At 42.2% G+C, this 19,755-nt stretch overlaps 1 protein-coding gene across 2 annotated transcripts in view; it reads left to right on the plus strand.

Moving 5' to 3' along the window:
* ARHGEF3 (Rho guanine nucleotide exchange factor 3) overlaps window positions 1–19,755 on the plus strand; it is a 63,112-nt gene that overhangs the window by 14,138 nt on the left and 29,219 nt on the right. For both annotated transcript variants that reach the window (XM_026650375.2, XM_029911189.1), the window contains exons 2-3: window positions 12,604–12,711; window positions 16,843–17,013. In XM_026650375.2, coding sequence (XP_026506160.1) covers window positions 12,604–12,711; window positions 16,843–17,013 — 279 coding nt within the window. The remainder of the gene's footprint in view (window positions 1–12,603; window positions 12,712–16,842; window positions 17,014–19,755) is intronic.

Raw genomic sequence — 19,755 nt, forward strand, 5'->3', positions numbered from 1 at the left:
CTGCTCCTCGTTAGGGGAACAAATTAGAGTGGGCTGGAGGTAACCTGGCCCTAATTGGGGAGGTGGAGACAGCTGCTACTTACAGTAATTAGCCTGGGGGTGCATAAAAGCCTCAGGGGAAGGAAGCCAGGGGAGAGCAAGAGAAAAGGAAAAAGGCAGGGAATGGAAGTAGAGAGATAGCTCTCCCCTTCCTCCTGCCTGCAGATGGTGAAGGGTTACTTGTACATGGTGAAATGGTGGTGGGAACAAGCCGGAGAATAAAGTGCACCAGTGGTTACAAAACCCAGGATCTCAGAGTGACTTTGTGAGCCTAGCAGGGGCAGAAGCCAAGGGGGCCCTGCCACACTGTGCTGCAGTTGTCCATAAAAATAACTTTTTATTGTTGTGAAACCTTCAGCTTGCTTGGGACTGTACATTTACATACAGTGAGGACTTGATGTATTAAACAAAGCAAATTAAATGCTAGGGGCACCATCCTACACTCCTTACACAGACAAAACTCCTGCTAAAGTCCTTTGAGTAGACTGAGCGACATCAGAGTGAATGGGGTGGCTGAGGTTCAAGACCGAAGTACAGTCAGACAAGAAAGGGTAAAAGGTCAAGGACCAAACCAGTTATGTGGTGCCAGTGTTTTAACAAGGGGCTCCCACAAAAATGTCCCCCTTACTTTGTGATAAATCTATACCCTACGGGCTTGTGTGCTCACAAAGAAGAAGGGTAAGGGACTGGAATTAGCTGTTTCATTTACACAAAAATGCTTTCTCAGTCACAAATGAGGACACCACATTGCTCGACCATTCAACTCATATATTAGGTGTACTTTGTTTATACTTTGTTCCTAAACGCTTACTGCATATATTTTGCATTGTTTAGCTTGTGGCACTCTAAAACAGAAGGTGAGGACTGAGACTCTAATGAGGTATCGGGGTATTCTTCCACTGGATATGTTTTAAAAGTCTCAGATACTAGGTATCATCTTATGCATTGCAAAGGCAAAAAATAAATATTTAAAAAATGTGGTAACTTCCAAGCCCAGTGAGTCAGAATGTGAGCCACTCAGGGAAGGGACTCTCCTCCTACTTTGTTTGTACAGCACCTAGGACAATGGGACCCCTATTCTGATTGGCGTCCCCACGTACTACCATAATACAATTAGTAATAATACTTACATTTTTGTCAGATCTAGCAGTTTGCAGAGGTTGGAGTTAAGTCCAGTGGAGACAGAGAAATCACTCTAACCTGCCATTCAATTTGGTAACAGAATTTTAATGTGGGTCACTTAGAATCCTCCATGAGCTAGGCTCCTTCAGTCTATCACTGAACTGACCCTTTTGGGACACCCTAGAGGAGAGAAATGCTTGTTAGCATTTTGAAGGCAGTTGACAGTATAACTGTGTCACCTATCAATACTGATGTAGCTTGGATATCCCTTGCATGCCATGGCATATGCTTTTATAATTTCTGAGGGGCAACATTTCCTATAGTGACCGGCAACCCTTTTGTTCTGTATTGGACCTTTTAACAGTGGAAGACGCCTATCTCTAAGTGTAGCTGCTGTGTAGGGCCTGATCCAGAGCCTGCTGAATTCAGTGTAAAGTCATCTATTGACTTCAGTGGGCTTTGGATCAGGCCCATAATGATCACTTTTGTTTATGTGATAGTAGGCCCACTTTGAAAATATTTTAAGCAGAGGCAGTGCACTAGTGAATGCGCACAAATTTCAAATGGCTAATTTATAAATAAAATGGAGTGTATGTGCAGCATTGGACATGGCAGTGCTCACCTAGAATGAGAATTAAACTGCAAGTCTTCCAACCAGCTTCTAAACTGTGCCACAGGCAAATTTTGACTATATGAAGGCTTTATAAAAACATTTTCATTTGCCCCCATTGAAATTGCTTACCATATTCTGCAGTAAGAGTACTATAGGTAGAAAAGAGCCTCAGTGACGTTACTACGCTGTTTTATTCTAGAAAACAAATATGCCCCTTTGGCCTTTTGTAATATAAATAGTTTAGCTCAGGAGTAACCAGATTTTTTTTTTCTTTCATCTTGTTACAAACACAATTCTTGTCTTCTCTGGAATCTTTTATTGGCTTTCTTTGAAGCTGTTACAAACAACAGTACAAATTTTTAACAAAAGTAAGCTGTGGTTGTACTTTTTTTTTCAAAAGCAAACCAAAATATTTGTTTAGTACTTAATGTAGCACAGTTGCTCTTCAAGGCACTGGACAGATACGAAATCATCTGCACAACACTCCTGTGAGGTAAGGGAGTACTGTTATCCCTGTCTTACAGATGGGGAAACCAAGGTTAAATGACGTGTATCAGATCACAAGACAAGTAAATGGCAAAGCCAGAACTGGAACACAGGAATTCCTGGCTGCAACCCTCAAACTTAATCAATAACAGTGCTCTGGCCCTCATTTAAACTTTGCTTTAATTGAAATTAGATGAAGTTTATTCGGACATTTATTTATATATATATATATATATATATATATATATAATATATATATATATATCTATCTCTTTGTAAAGAGAGTGCACAACTTTCTTATGGGAGGGAGGTTGGTGGGTAGAGTTTAGGCTCAGAGATGGTGGGTGGGTCAATCTGAGTCTCATTACTATGGAAAAGGGACTAAAATAGCTTTTGGAAAGACCTGTTGGCATGAGGGATGCTTGTTCTCTCCCCACCCAATTACTTTCCTCCTCTTCCAGGGTCTTCTAGCTTCTGTCCTGTAACAATATTCTTAGACCCAGATATCCTGGTACTGGGCCCAGCTGTGCTGTCTTTTGTCCCTCTATGCTATTGAGTGTACTACAATACAGTTTGGGATACCTCATACTCCATTTCTCAGGAGCATGCTTGATTCAGTGAGAAAGTGGCAGACTGATGGGCAATACGTGTGAGGCCCAGCACAGAGGCCTCTGGGCAGGGGCGGCAGAGCATGCCCAAAAGTGGGAGGGTAGGAGCCAGGCCTCGCTGCCCCTCCTCTTCCACCTGAGGCCCCGCCCCCAGCCAAGCCGGGAGCTGCGGATCCTCCATCTGCCCGGGATGGGGGGGGGGGGGGTCGAGAGCAGCCCCTGTCTGTGTCCGTGCCCCGCGGTCTCCCTCCCAGGGCAGGTTGGAGGGCTGCGTCCCCAGAGCCGGAGCCACATGTGGGGAGCCGCAGACCCTCTTGCCCTGGGGGAGAGGAGGATGGGCCTGGGGCTGTTCTCGACTCCCCCACCCCTGGCAGCTGGAGGGTCTGCGGCGTGGTGCTCCACAGCTGCCCAGGCTCTCCAGCTGGGCCATGGCATAGGGTTGCCAACCCTCCAGGATTTGCCTGGAGTCTCAATCTTTAATTAAAGATTATGTCATGTGAGGAAACCTCCAGGAACATGTTTGAGCAAAATTGGTAACCATGGCCCCCGGCCCCCTCTATTCCTGCACCCCTGCCTCTGGGTAAACACACAGTGTTCAGGTAATAAGTGGGTAGAGAGCCAGGATCATTTGTGAAGAGCTGCAGAGATGGGAAGAAGATGCTATATTGCTGATCTTCATAAAACAGGAATAAAATCTGTGGGCAGCTGTCTGAGACAGGAGATGTCCCACCAAATTGGGACAATTCTGGTAAATTTAGGACATCTGCTCACAAGGGAAACGTGATCTAGATGAAAGTATTATTTTCTCTGATCTAGATGGAAGTATTATTTTTCTCTTCCATACTTCTTGTGAAATATCAGCAGTCCTATTTTGAATAGATTTTTAGGTAACTGTAGTCCCAGTATGTACAGCAATTGCTGTAAACTAAAAACAAAAGCATACTCTCTCATCACACTTAGAATTGCTGATCTATTCTGCCTATTGCCAGTTTGAAACAAACAGCTTATTTTTTTATATATTCCCATTTTAGTAGCTCATCTTATAATGTTTGTGAACTGACATTCCAGCTTCACATCTAATTCGTTTCAGTATGGAAAAGGCCTTTCTCCAGTGGCCTTTACAAATGGCTCTTCGCTAGAGGAACTGCATTTGGAAGTTTTGTAATTCAACCAGCTCTACATTATTTGTGTGTGTTTAAAATTTTCTGTTACTCATTTTAATTCACCTTGATGTTTTTGGTTTTTCTGCAAACTCTCCTCCATTTCCTAGTTGCAAGTGGATCTATTGATGTCTCTGCTCATGTTAGGGCCGGATACGCTTTCAATTGCAGAAGTGAAAGGCAGCTCAAAGAAAGTTGTTTCAGCTTAGCCTTGTGCTGCTGAAATACTTTAATGGTTTTGTATTCAGGATCTTTTATAACTGCTGCCTCCTTTAAGGATTCCAGATCCATGATTTTCGAGATGCTGATGGGGCAACAGCTCCTATAGGATGGGGTCCTGTAGCTCCCCACACCATCCTTTATAACATCGATTCTCAACAAGGAGTCTGGGGGCCCACAAGCAGGTTTCAGGGGTCCACCAAGCAGGGCCAGCGTTACCGGGGCCCAGGGCAGAAGCCAAAGCCCCGTCATGGGGGGCCGAAGCCCAGAACCCCAAGCCCTGTCACCTGAGGCTGAAGCCGAAACCTGAGCAACTTATCTTTGCAGGCCTCCCCTGTGGTGTGGGGCACCGGGCAATTGCCCTGCTTGCTACTCCCTAACACTGGCCCTGGATTTTATATGCAGAAAAACAGTAATTGTGGCAGGGCTGTGGAGTTTTTAATAACATATTGGGGGGGGGGCTCAGAAAGAAAAACTTTGAGAACCCCTGCTTTATAACACAGTACTCAAGTTCAACTGACTCTGGACTATTGTAATTTACTGGTTCATTATATGTGAACACTGACACTAATAGGTAGCAGGTTTAAAACAAACAAGGAAATATTTCTTCACCGAATGCACAACCATCCTGTCAAACTCATTTCCATGGGATGCTCTGAAAGTCAAAAGTATAACGAGGTTAAAAAAAGAATTAGATCAGTTCATGGAGGAAAGATCCATCAATAGCTATTAACAAAGATGGTCAGGGATGCAATCTCATGCTCCAGGTGCCCTTAAACCTCCAATTGCCAGAAGCTGGGACCGCACAACAGCGGATGGATCACTCCAAATTGTCCTGTTGTGTTGATTTCCCTCTGAAGCATCTGGCCACTGTCAGCGACAGGATACTGGGCTAGATGAACCATTGGTCTGACCCAATATGCAGGGCCGACTCCAGGCACCAGCCCAGCAAGCAGGTGCTTGGGGCGGCCAAGGAGAAGGGGCGGCACATCGGGCTGTTCAGTGGCAATTTGGTGGCGGGTCCCTCTTGGAGGGAAGCACCTGCCTCCGAATTCCTGCCGAAGAAGAAAGCGGTGCGGTGGAGATGCCGCCAGAGTGCCGCTGATCGCAATTGCGATTGTGGCTTTTTTTTTTTTTTTTCCCGCCGCTTGGGCCAGCAAAAACCCTGGAGCTGGTCCTGCCAGTATGGCTGTTTCTATCTTCTTATGAGAGGATAACAGACCCACTACTACAAGCTGGTGGGGGGGTGGGGGTTCAAGTGGTGCTAACCAGTGGTTTTGTAGGAAAGAACCAGAGTTTGTTCTATCAGAGATACTCCATGGGTGCAGTTTAGCTGATAATCAAAGCATCTGTGTCCATGGAGCATATGGATTAATTACATTGTGAGTTCAATCTCTCCTTTTCGTCTCCCTCTCCTCTTCCTGGCAGTGCTTTCAGGTTGATATATTTCCTATGATTTGGGATGGATTTTTATAGGCAATTAGGGTAGCTTCCTAATAGCTGTAACAATATCTCAGGCTGCATTTATAGTACATACTCCCCTCCTCCTCCTCCCCCCACTGCTTCCTACAGCTCTACAAGAGTTAACACTACTTAAATTTGGAACATTTCTAAGCTATCGGGAAGCAAAGGTAAATCTTCTGCAGCTAATAAAAATACACCAAAAGTGGGCTCTCAAGGCTCAGGAAACCACTGACAGTTGTATGCTTGATTCAAGGATTCCCATTGGTTACTGAGGGTACATCTACACTAGAAATGCTACAGTGGCACTGCTATAGTGTAGATGCTTTTAACAGGAGGGGTTCTTCTGTCGCCGTAGTAAATACACCTCTCTGAGAAGCGGGTACCTTTGTTGACGAAGAATTCTTCTGTCAACCTAGTGGTGTCTACACTGGGGCTTAGGTCAGTTTAACTACTGTATGTCTCTCGGGGGTGTAAATTTTTCACTCACCAGAGCAACTTAGCTACGTCGACCTAACTTTGTAGTGTAGACCAGCCCTGAGAATTGTATGGGTTAGAACATCCAATAAATCAATGCGTGTGCTATTGTGGAGCTCATTTTCCAGTTCTGCTGTTGATCTCATAGGGCATGTCTACATTGCAATTAAAAACCCAGGGCTGGCCCATGCCAGCTAACTCAAGCTAAGGAGCTCGGGCCCTAGATACAGCCCTACAGTTAGCTCATCTGCTCTTACTGATTGAAGAGTTAATTCTGTTTTCACAAGGAACAGCTACTTTTAAATTCCTCTCTTTCTAAACCAGCATAAACACTGCCTAGGCATGACTTAATTTACTGTTAGGTGAAATATTTGCTGTACTGAGAGAGAACCTATTGTACCATGTGAGTGTGTTTAATTTTGGTGAAGGTTAAGTATTTGTAATATCCTGTGGAACAGAACTTGAATGTGGTTTTCTACTGAACTCCAATATTTGGGAATGTTTATTAGAACTTTTTAATTCTGGGCCAATTTAACCAGTAGCCGACTAATAATAATTTTGGGCTTTCTGCCATGACAAATGTTGACATACTCTTATAATGTTGACTAAAAACTAACAACTTTTAAAGTAAATGAGTATGGAAACCTTGCCAGAAATATAGTGTCTGAAACAGATTGGTTCTGTTTTATTTTACTGGCAACACTTGTGGACTATGTTTGAAACAAAGACACTGCACTGTTTCAGCTTTTAGAGACACGGTTAACCCTTTTGAGGCTAATTTGTTTTCCAGAATGAAACCCTTTACCAGTAATGAATGCTCCACTGTCAAGGAGTTAATACTTTGAGCACCTACTTTACTAGATTTACATAGATAAAGGGAGTAGGATAAAAAGGAAGGTAACTAGAGTATTTTTGATCATGTGACAAGAAGAAAAACACAACAAAAACTGATTTGGGTTTGTACAGAGTTTTCTTTTTATTTCAAAGATTGACAGATCCAAAAGTATTCTGGACACTAACAGTGTCAATACTAATAATTGCACTTTCCCATGATGTATTGACTAAGGAGCATAGTTAATGGATCCATGCCAATTTCATTTATTTTGTTTGCTAAGTTGAGAGCTTCATTTGCAACCTTTTCTGATGAAGGTTTTGGGAAGATGTTTATATTTTAAAATGCTGAGTTTCTTTAGAAGGTTTCTATTATCACTATTGCTTGGAGGCTGAATTGAAACTTTTTGTGAATTTATAAAGAAAACATGTTAAATAATCAGACAGATTTATACAATGTGGTGGTGATAGTCTATGGCAACGTGCAACACTAAGGTATAATGACTCCTCAGGGGATTGTTTGGGCTTGTTTGTCAAATTCAACACCAGTCATGTAACACACAGTCCCTTTGTTGAAGTTGCTGATAAGGGGTGCAGGGAGTCGGGTGGAGAAACAATTGTGATCAGCTCATATACACTCAGACTTTAATTGTTAGAAGGTAAAAATTACTACACTGCCTAAGTATCAGAGGGGTAGCCGTGTTAGTCTGAATCTGTAAAAAGCAACAGAGGGTTCTGTGGCACCTTCTGTTAGTCTTAAAGGTGCCACAGGACCCTGACCCTCTGTTGCTTTTTACACTGCCTAAAAGAGCACATCAAAATAAATTTCAGAATTAGGTACCAAGTCAAATAGAGCCCTATTGTATGGCACCTGGTCGTATACTATATGGGTTTTCTAGCATATGTTATCCAGGTCATTGCTTCTGCCATTCTACAGACAATATAAGGTGAATGTGGGTGGTGGAGCAGGGTTCTGCTAAGAAAACTTAAAACTGACCTTTACTAGAGTGCTTTACCCAACAGTGTGTGGAAATTAGGAGGCTGTGGGGGGCCTGATTTAATGAGACAGTATAGAAAACTAACCAGTATTATGAAATAGATTTAACTCAATTTGACCAGCAGGCTCTCACTTTGAACTTTGGGGAATTCCCGTTCTTTAAATAAACTAATAAGAGAGTCACTCTGCATTGTGGTTGAGTTGAATGACAGCAAGGGCTCTTGGCCCCTGCTTCAGACTTTTCTACTCATATATCGTACTATTGCATGCTGTTTTGTTGAGTGAAGAGCAAACAATAACGTCAGCTTAGAACTCAGTAAATTGCAAGAATGTAAGAGCTCTATTCTCCAAGGTGCCAAGCATCCTCAACTTTAATTGGCTTCAGTAGGAATTGAGTGCTCAGCACACCACAGGATAGGGTCCTAATATTAAGGCTTGGGGTTTTTAAGCGGGGGCCTGTGTATAATATGATTATGCAGCTTCAAAAATAGATGTATAACTTACCTTTTGGTTAAGATGCCACATAATTTTAAAATGACCATTTTCCAGCTTATGATGCAATGGAAGAAAGAGCAGAAAGGACTGAAACAGTATTTGGGAGAAATCTGACAGAAGGGCTGCATGAGGAGGTGGCTACCATCTGGGGCTCCGAGGCTCCACATGAGTGAATCTGCATGATAGGTGCATTCCCCAGACACCCAAAAGCAGAATGCTGATCTTAGGAGGTGTAAGCATTCTCTATGGCTATTACTTCTCCTTCCTGTGCAGCAGTCTTAAAACTACCCTGGGTTTTAGTAAATCAAGGTTTATTTTTAGAGGGAGTGAGTCATATTAAAACAAAAGCTATGAGGTATGATACATAAGTTGGGCCTTACAGCGAAGAAGCAAAGTTTTATATTTCTAGAGTACTCCTCTTTTCCAGCTCGTTTATTTCTTCCTCGCAATATGATGTGGTATCTCAGAACCAGACGCAGCTGACTCCCTAGCATGAGCACACGCTATCCAGAATTTACTGACCATGTCTAGATTAGACTGGCTTTCACCATCATCTGCATGTCTTGAACCAGCAGGGAGGTTACTCTGCAAATTGAAAGTCGCAATGAAGTTTATAGTCACAAAATGGCATTCTCAAACCATGGCATTCACAATTTGACCCAGGCATGGTCCCAAACTGTTACATTTGTATGCAAAAAACTTTATTTTCTTGTTTAAAGAAAGTTCAACGCAATAAGATTATCAACTTCAAATTTCTTCTTTAAACCTAATGTGGAGATGGAGACGCTGGATTTATCTTCCAAAGTCTGACACTGCAATGTTATCTGGAATTACTGTCTCGGAGTAAGTCCTGCAAACGCTGCAGATGTGTTTTAATTTGATTTTATTCTTAAATTTGTTTGTATGAGTCCTTTCAATTTGTTCTACAGATTCTAGTAATTTAAATTTTGATAAAAATCTATACAACCCATTTAGTTTAACCCCCTTTGCTATGAGAACTAAGTGCAGTAGGTAAAATGGATCAGTGTGATGGGAGGAATAAGACCTCAAAGAACAAACCCACATATATGTGACCTAGTCAGCATATTGTGACTCCAGTGGTTACTGTAGTAGGCTCTGACAATTCCTTCTGGCTCTTTTACAGCTAGCAGCTGTAGTCATATCCTATCCTATCCTATCCTTCTTGTGGTTGCAGCAGCCCCTAGTGGAGGCAGCTAGGTTGATTTCTTCTCCTTAATATCTACTTCTACAGGCAGGTAGGCTCTGCAGTACAGAGACTAATGAAAATATTTTGTTTCCTGAGCAGTTTGGGTATAAGAATGAAGATTGCCACATAGCAAACCTCACAGTCCCCTGCAGAATAGTGAAATGGTTTATTTTTAAAAGGTTAAGGAACCTATTTCTAGTTCTTCCCTCTCCTCTTGCTGGAACCGTAAAATTACTCCTGCAACCCCATGTGGGAAAAAGGAGTGTTCAGATAGGGTTAGGGCTGTTCAGGGATGGAGCAGGGGTTCAGGGAATTCATTTACACCTTTTATCTTCCTCCTTTTCCCCTATCTTCCAAAAGGGATGATGGTTTCCCTTCTTTCTCACAGGATAATCTTCTCCAGGGTTAGTTGCTGCTGTGCATCAATTTACATGGCTGTTTGAGGTTATGAACCCCAGACAGTTGAGAAAATTAGGTACAGGATTGAGCCCTTCGCCTGCAGGCTTTTTGTAGCCATTAATAAACTGCAGATGCAGACAATGAAAAATATGTATAAAAAAAATAAAAAGGGGTTTAGACTTTTTTTTTTTTTTTTTCTGTTTATCAACTAGTCTCAGACATTGCTCAAGGAGGGTAATTCAAGTTTCACACAGTGGTCCTGAACAAGACACTTAAGAGACACAGTGGAATATAAATTTACTTGCTTTGTAACAAAATTTACCCTCCTTAGGGATTCTTAATGGGCATCACAATATCATTCCTAAAATGTTAGTATTCGTTATTTGTTGCATTTAAATTTTTAGACTGAAAGTGTGTGTCTGTGATTTGTTAATATGCACAGAGATTAATAGACCGTTCTAATAGATTTTTAATTGGAATTTGATTTTCTAACTTTCAAGCAGGTTACACTGTGATATAATGTAGGGCCAAATTACATCTGTTTACTCCAGAGCTGACTTTGGGCCATTATATCAGAAACATAATTCTAGTTTGACCAAAGACCACATACAGAGCAGCAAAGATGCCAAACCTTGTGGGAAATGGTACAGCAATAGGGGAGAGGAGAATCCTCTCTCAAGGGTCTCCTTTGCCTATTTTCTGGGAAGATATATTTGCCTTTCTTGCTATCCTGATTCCTCAGTCTGCATAGTTCTAAATACCAGATTTTAGTAGCATTAGAGATAATACGTGCCCAAGTAATCTCTGCTGCTAGGTATACAGTAGCACTCGCTTCGCCTTGAGACTTCAGTGTCCTCTCACTGCAGTGCAGTGTGATTAATGACAAGCAGTCTTTACCATGGGAAGCTAGTGGATTGGCATTATGAATTTAAAAAATAAACAATACAGCTGATGACAGAGGTGCCAGTCAGACGAGAATTCTAGTCAAAGCTGAAAGACTCTGTAGTGTGTTCAGTATGACAGTCGTGCTGCAGTGACGTAAAAAAAATGCTCCTTCAAAAAAGCTGTGTCAAAGAGATGGTTGCTGGAAAGGAAAGAATCTGAATGGCACCTTCATGATGAAGATAAGAGTGCAGGCTGAATATATAATATATATATATATAATTTGGTGCTGAAATGATTGTAGCACCACATTCCATGTGTGGGGAAATTTTATCATTTTTTTTGTGGGGGGAAGGTTAACATTTTGGTCCTGCATTTCACGAGATGTTTATGGAGTTGCAGCTCTGCCTGCTGAGAAATCAATTATTTGCTGGTTCTCATCTTTCTTCTCTGTCGCTGTGCTAATGAAACAGAATATTGCTGACCAGTAATGAAAATCGTGAGTTACTACTTCTGGGATTTTTCTAAATACCAGGAAGGATGGGAATTCCACATCTCTAAAAGGATTCATATCTCTGAGCAAAAGAATAGTATGAAATGGTGCATTCTCCTACGGATTTGTCTAGAAAACTGGAGGTAGAGGATGCCTACACAAACTTTATAAACATGGCTGAAAAAGAAAGATGAAGTGCTATAGGATGTACTTAAAATATGTTGGATGGGTTTTTTAACTTCACTTGGAAGGTTTGGCTCTTTTTCTGTCAAAAGTAGCCTTTTGCATGTGCTGTTCAAGATCCATTAAATATCAGATGGAGGTTAGCAAGCCAAGGGTAACTTCTGTTTTTACATATTTGTAATCTTTCCTTGTATTGCACTTATTGTTTATATTTTTATTTTTTGTATGCAAAACAAGTGGAATATTATACTTCACAAAAAGTAGGCATTCTAGAGGTTAAAAAGTGTGTGAGGGAAGAAAAGTACTAGTTTTTACAGTAGATTTTTGTTGAAAAGTTTTCTTTTTCATTTAAATATATACTGTGTGTACACATCTATATGAATATGCACGTGCATGTATATGTACATGTAAATATGAACACATGACACAAACTGTGTTTGTTTTAATTTGTACTTATTAAAATAAAATGTTAATCAAATGCAGAACTACATACTTACAATGACAGAGCAAAAACAATGGGGTTGGAATTTTTTGTATTTGTACATGTTCCCTTCAATGACAAGGTCATCATAATATGCATTAGCTGCAGAGCACTTTTCAGTTTGAGGGGCACTCCCCGCAAACAAACCATTTTAAAAGGAGTATCTCAATAGAAGGATGCTATATATGGAGAGAGCTTTTTTGTGTGCCTTTTTGTCTTTCCTAGTCATGCCACTACTTCTGCCTACTGCCTATTTCAGCCATTGCTCAGATCTGTATGCACCAAGCAAGGATAATCTGTCATTGCCAGCGTTATAAAACTGGAATTATTTGTTTACTACCATAGCTGTGTGTCTATATTGCTCACATTAGAAAATTAACAAAACTAGCATAAATGTTTTTCTGATGCCTTTTTCATGTTCTCCCCCACCCCCCCTTCTTTAAACTACAGGAGCCTAGTAACAAACGGGTCAAGCCTCTTTCTAGAGTTACATCACTAGCAAGCCTCATTCCTCCTGTGCGGGCAACCCCGTTAAAGCGGTTCAGTCAAACACTTCAGGTAAAGATAATATATTTCTGTATTTAATGTTCAGATCTGCATTTCAATAAGAGAAGCACAAGTATGCTATCACATTCTTTTAGGGGTTGTGCTTTTCAAAATTTATTTTGTATATGTGTATATATCTGAGTATCTCACATATCTTTACGGAAAAAATGAAAAACTTTTTCCCCCCAACATAAAAGATGCAGTGGTAATGGACAGTGTAAACCTCAGTAGTGGCAAGTGAAAGTGCTCTGGTGCTGTTACAACTGTGTAGTCATTCACCAGCATAATAATCTTTCTGTCATAGAATGCTTATGTTTCTTGTGAAATCTTTAAGAAACAAACTGCAACTATATATCCATTCTTGATGTTATGACAGAGATAAAGAAACCAATATAAAAATATGTGCAGAGCCCAGTTGCGTGAGAAGATATGTTTAATATATCTTTGACTTTTGAAGGTGTGAGTTTTAGAGATATATTTAAAAGGGTGCCATATGCTCCAGCACCTTTGACATACTTTTAAATGACATTTTAAAGTGGAGTAGTACAGTTTAAGATAATCCATGACCAATGAGCCAGGAAACTGAAAAACTCAAATCCCTCCCTCTCAAAACAACTCTCCGCCCTGTAGTTCTTCATCATATTGAAATGACTGGGGAAAAAAGATAAGCTTTGCCATAGAATATTAGTATTTTTAGCTTAAATGCGAAAACAAACAAACAAAACCCCAACCAAACCTATGGAATATCTATTAGAGCTGGTAGGGAAATTTTGAGTTTGGAATTTTAAATGAAAAATAAATTTTCCATTAATTTTTTTTGGTGTGTGTGGGGTGGGGGTGGGGGTGAGTGGTGGTGTTTTTTTAAAAGTCTACGTGCATGTAATATTGCTGAATCCTCACTATTAATAGTGAACTTTGACCTCCAGTGGACAAAAAGTCTGGCGATCAGATGGAAAATGGAGCCTTGAGCCAACATTCAAAGCATATGTCAAAGCTGAATATTTTAAATAATTAAAAAGCAATCAAATAACAATGCAATTCAAATTTACATTTTATTCTGAAGATATTCTGCTTTGTTTGTAGGTCTCTCAAACTTACAGGTGTACCATGTAGAATATGAGATGCTTGGAGACTCATGTAGGACTTGATCCTACAAAATATTGCATGTCCCCTGCAAGAGGCTGAGTACCTTAATTTCAGTGACTTCAGGAGGAGCTCAGGCAATTGAGCACCTCATAGTGGGCATTCAGTGCTTTGCAGGATTGTGCCATTTCCCCCACTAAAATAGTAGGTGTTTGAGAAGGTACACTTAAAATCTACAGTGAGTTGTTATAGAACAAGGTTAAGCTCTCTGAAGAGTGAGAATGAATAAAATATCTCTATTTTAGTAAGAAATAATATCTGTTCAAAAAGGTAACTTAATCATGACTCTGCTGCAGCTATGAGTTAATTTTGGAAAGGAAAAATAAAACTATTTATTTTTACACTAGAGGCTCGTCTGACAAATACTTAAACAGAGTAAAAAGCCATGGGAAAAAATACATTTTTCTGCAGTAATAGTTTATCTAGGAAGCAGACATGCCAGCATTTGGTTAGCAATGTATCTCTGGTATTCCTTCAATATGTTGTTGAAAGAGCATACCTCTGCATACAAAAGCAACCTTTATCGACATGGGGGATAGGCAAGATGTTTGAACTCACCTCAGTGTGTTTGATCCAGTAGGTATACTGTAGTGTGAGGGAACTGGGATTGTTTAGTCTGCAGAAGAGAAGAATGAGGGGGGGATTTGATAGCTGCTTTCAACTACCTGAAAGGGGGTTCCAAAGAGGATGGATCTAAACTGTTCTCAGTGGTAGCAGATGACAGAATAAGGAGTAATGGTCTCAAGTTGCAGTGCGGGAGGTTTAGGTTGGATATTAGGAAAAACTTTTTCACTAGGAGGGTGGTGAAGCACTGGAATGGGTTACCTAGGGAGGTGGTGGAATCTTCTTCCTTAGAGGTTTTTAAGGTCAGGCTTGACAAAGCGCTGGCTGGGATGATTTAGTTGGGAATTGGTCCTCCTTTGAGCAGAGGGTTGGACTAGATGACCTCCCGAGGTCCCTTCCAACCCTGATATTCTATATATACTCGTTCATAAGCTGAATTTTTTTAGTAAAAAAGGGAAGCACTAGAGAAGGGAGTCGGCTTATGAACGGGTATAGAGAGGGAGAGGTGGGACACAGCCCTTCCCCCCAACAGAGGGAGCAAGGAGAGGCAGCAGAGCCAGAAGGGAAGAGGCGGGGCCAGTGTGTGTCTGCTTCTGGCCACGCTGCTCTCCCCCCAGCCTCCGAAGCAGCTGCAGCTCCGGGGCTGGCAGGCTGCGGCTGTGCTGCTCGGCCCTGCCCCCCAGAGCAGGTTGTGGCCGCGCCGCCCAGCCCGCCGGAGCATGCTGCGGCCGTGCCGCCCAGCCTGCTGGAACATGGTGCGGCCTCGCCCGCTGGAGCAAGCTGCAGCTGCGCTTCCCAGCCTGCCGGAGCAGCTCCAGCCAGGTAAGAGAGATCCTCCCCTGGCCCTCCCCATATAAGGTGGGAAGGGATGTGATGGGGAGAGTGTGGGGGTCCCAGGCTAGAGGTGGGTTACTCCCCTGACCCCCAGCTTCTTCCCCCCCCCCAAAAAATTTCCCCACCAGTTGCCATCCCAGCCCGTCAGGGTAAGCAGCTGGTACGCTGGGACACTTTGTTTCCGTAGGTTTACCTCCGTGCCTGCGGATGCTCGAGGTAAACAAACCATCTCGGCCCACCAGCGGCTTATCCTGATGGCCCAGGAGCCAAAGTTTGCCGACCCCTGAATTATAGGGTCAGCTTATGAACGGGTCATAAAAATTTTCCATTTTTACTTATCCATCTTGGCGGGGGGGGGGTCGGCTTATAAACAAACCAGCTTATGATCGAGTATATACAGTATGTCCCACCACCTTAATTGGTTAATACCCAACAAAATTAATTATACAGCAGACAGAAACAATCACAGAACCAGACAGAGATCATGCAAATAAACCATAGCAAAGTGGGGGCCATAAAGATAAAACATACAGAAATGAGGGTTTCACAACCACAACTATTGAGAAGTGATTTCTTGCCAGACAGGATGCTATCAAACTAAGGCTTGGTCTACACTAACCCCCCAAATTGAACTAAGGTACGCAACTTCAGCTACGTGAATAACGTAGCTGAAGTTCGAAGTACCTTAGTTCGATCTTACCTCGGTCCACACGCGGCAGGCAGGCTCCCCCTTCGACTCCGCGGTACTCCTCTCGTCTAGCTGGAGTACCGCAGTCGACGGCGAGCACTTCCGGGTTCGACTTATCGCGTCCAGACAAGACACGATAAGTCGAACCCAGAACTTTGATTGCCAGCCGCCGAACTAGCGGCTGGGTATAGACGTACCCTAAGTTTTCTTTAAATCTTCTAGGCTCTTCTCTTTCTTTGGAGGTGATAGGCATTATTAGGACAGGATTGTATTCCTAACAGCCCAATAGCACCTTATTTCAATGTGACTAGTTTGGAATGTAAGGATGTGACCATACACTTTCCAGCTTATGGCTGCCTCTGCTGTTTAGCCAAAGATCTTAGCCTAAGAACACGGCCTTAGACTATCCTAGTGAGAGAAGGCCTATAAACAGGCAGACTGTGATTTTGATTCTTGTTTTGTACTTCTATAACTAGCTAAGTGATAAACATAGACCTAAATTCTTAAAGTATAGGCCTTTACAGGCAGGCCTAAATATCTATATCCTAACGTTCTTATTGATTGCAATGTGTATGAATGCCCTACATAGAATGTACACATTAATCCTATACACACTGAGGATAGAGAGCAAATGTATGCCACTGCAGGAAGGAGGTTATTGAACTATAAATGGACCAGAAACATACTTTCACATGCCATTACTTATGTTTCTAGTACTAAAATAAAAGGTTGTAGCGCCAATATCCTCAACAAATTTGGAAAAATTGGAATTGATAGTTATATAAACCATTTAATTTTATTGCACAAATATGCAACCTTTTCTTGTAAATATATTATTTTTGCTTTGGGGAATCTGAAATGAAATGTGAGCAAACTGATCTCTCTAACATTTGTCCACTTTTATGTCTTGTTAGCGTTCTATCAGTTTCCGTAGTGACAGTCGCCCTGATCTGTTCACCCCACGACCGTGGTCTCGAAATGTACCCCCTGCTAGCACAAAACGAAGGGACAGCAAGCTGTGGAGTGAGACCTTTGATGTTTGTGTCAATCAGATGCTTACATCCAAAGAAATCAAGCGTCAAGAGGTACTATTATTTCAATGCTTCTAAACTTTTGACAGTTTTGTCTAAAGCAGAGGTTCTCAGACTCTTTGCTAAGGCAATTCACCAACTGCATTTTGTCTCTTTGCAACCCTCCATTACATATATGCATCCTCTGCTCCAACATCACAACCCTAATCCCATCCTGGCCTGGTGTGTAGGGAAGGCCCAGAGGTGGAGGGGTTGGAGAATGAGACCAGTCCACGCATGCCTGCAGTGGCGGCTCCTCTTCTGCAGGGCTGGGCTCAGCTCCCCACTTTGGGAGTTGCGAATTGGGACATAGGGTTGCAATGCCATTCAGGTTTGGTCTGGCTGCCCCTCCATCATGATGGTGTACTGTGCAGTACTGCGACTCTGAATGCCCCAGCCCAGTAGGATCTGAGCTGCCACTACAATGTGGGGTGACCTCACTCTCCAAAACCCCTCACTCTGGGAGCTCCCCTGTATGTTTGTTTTCACCAGGAAAATCTGTCCCTGGATTTGACAACCCGTCTAGAACCTTTCTGTGACCCGCTGGTGGGTTGGGACCCATCATTTGGGAAACACTGGTCTAAAGCGTGGAATTCAGGGATGATAGTAAATTAGTAAACATTAGCTCAGCATTTGAAATTACAGGGTAAAATCCTGGCTCCACTGCAGTCAATGAGAATTTTTCCATTGACTTCAGTGGAGCAGGATTCCACCTATGGTCTTCATAATGAAACCATACTAGATTTTTTTTTTTTTTTAAAGAACAAAGTTGTTTCAATAATTCCTGTATATTAACATTGATATTTGAAATTAAAATTGTTTGGGTGGGTGTGCATGTTTTGGGTGGTGGTTGTTTTATCTGTACTACCATAGTACCCACAGACCACAATTAGAATAATGTACATGCTAGGTACTGAGTGCACACAGGAAAGCACAATCTTTATCCCAGGGAGCTTTCAGTAGAAGAAGTTTATTATACAAATAATGTTACTCAGTTGACCAAGGGTCTACATTGGTCTCTGCTGAGTGCAGACCCTGGCACAGGGTCCTCAATTGTAGAAAGTCCACTGGTGGTGATTTAGAAGAGAATCTTTAGTGTAATGCACCCACAGCCTCCATTGGTGGCCTTGCAGCCAGAGAGCAGCAACCCCAAAGTGGGCATGGCAGTCTGGAGAGGGAAATGTTGCCAGGACCCCCAGAGAAAATGCTGATTCAAGGATGTCACTCTACACAGCCTCTGGTGGCTGTGCTCTTATAGCACCCTTCCCAGAAATGAAAGCTGGCCTCTAGTCAACAGTGTAGGTGTACATTTCTGCTTTTCTCTCAGGCTCAGGAAGGTAATTGTCATGTGTCAGACTGGTTAAACCAGAGCATCAGAGGTTTAGGAGACTATAAACTTCTTGCGGGTGGGAAGGTCCAATGATAGGTTTCTACTAGGTGCCCTCTGCAAATATTTACAAATGAGGCACTGTCTGAAGGGGCCATGAAGAAATAACCTTTACAGTACTGATTTGCCCATTGTGGTTCAATGCAAAAATGATTTTCAAACTCTGGAACCTCCAGAATTCATAGAACCATAGGGTTAGAAGGGACCATAAGGGTCATCTAATCTATCCTGCTGCCATGATGCAGGACTTGTTGTGTCTAAACCATCCAAGGCAGATGACTATCCAACTGCTTTTTGAAAACCTCCAGTGAAGGAGCTTCCGTGACTTCCCTAGGCAGTTTGTTCCATTGTCCTACTATTCTTACAGTTAGGAAGTTTTGCTTGAGATTTAATCTAAATCTGCTATCCTGTAGTTTGAACCCATTGCCTCTTGTCCTGCCCTCTGTGGCAAGAGAGAACAATTTTTCTCCATCATTGTTATGGCAGCCTTTCAAGTATTTGAACACCTCTGTCATGCCCAGTTTCTTCAGCCTTTGCTCATATGGCTTGCATTCCATCCCTTTGATTATCTTTGTCACTTGCTTCTGGATCCTTTCCAGTTTCTCTACATCCTATCTATATAATGGTGATCAAAATTGGACACCATACTGCAGCGGAGGCCTGACCAGCACCAAGTAGAGCTGTACTATCACCTGCTGTGACTTGCACGCTATGCCTCTGTTAATGTAAACCAAAATTGCATTTGCTTTTTTTGTGGCAGCATCGCATTGTTGACTCATGTTGAGGTTGTGATCCACCACAACTCCCAGATCGTTCTGAACAGTGTTGCTGCCAAGCCAGTTATCCCCCATTCTATATTTGTGCATTTGGTTTTTCTTCCCTAAATGTAGCACCTTACATTTCTTTGTTAAATTTCATCTTGATGTCTATAGCCCAGTTCTCCAATTTATTAAGAGCCCTTTGAATTTTTGCTCTATCCTCCAAAGTGTTTGCAACCGCCCCCCTTTCCCCCCCCCCCAACTCTGTTTTATCTGCAGATTTGATCAGTATGCTCTCTCTCCCTACAGCCAGGTCATTAATAAAGGTGCTAAATAACACTGGACCAAAAACAGATCCCTATGGAACTCCTTTCAATCTGACATTGTTCTATTAATAGTTACTCTTTGTTTGAGGTTGCTTAACCAATTATGTATCCACTTAATGGTAGTTCTACTGAGCCCACAGTTCTCCAGCTTATTTATGAGACTGTCATGTGGGACTGTGTCAAAAGCCTTGCTAAAGTCCAGGCATATTGTCAGGGCCGGTTCTGGCTTTTTTGCCGCCCAAGGCAAAAAAGCCTCCGGCTGCCGCCCGCCCCCCCCCCCCCCCCC

The sequence above is a fragment of the Terrapene carolina genome, unplaced genomic scaffold, assembly GCF_002925995.2.
Source record: "Terrapene carolina triunguis isolate 2854851 unplaced genomic scaffold, T_m_triunguis-2.0 Scaffold89, whole genome shotgun sequence".
NCBI lineage: Eukaryota > Metazoa > Chordata > Testudines > Emydidae > Terrapene > Terrapene triunguis.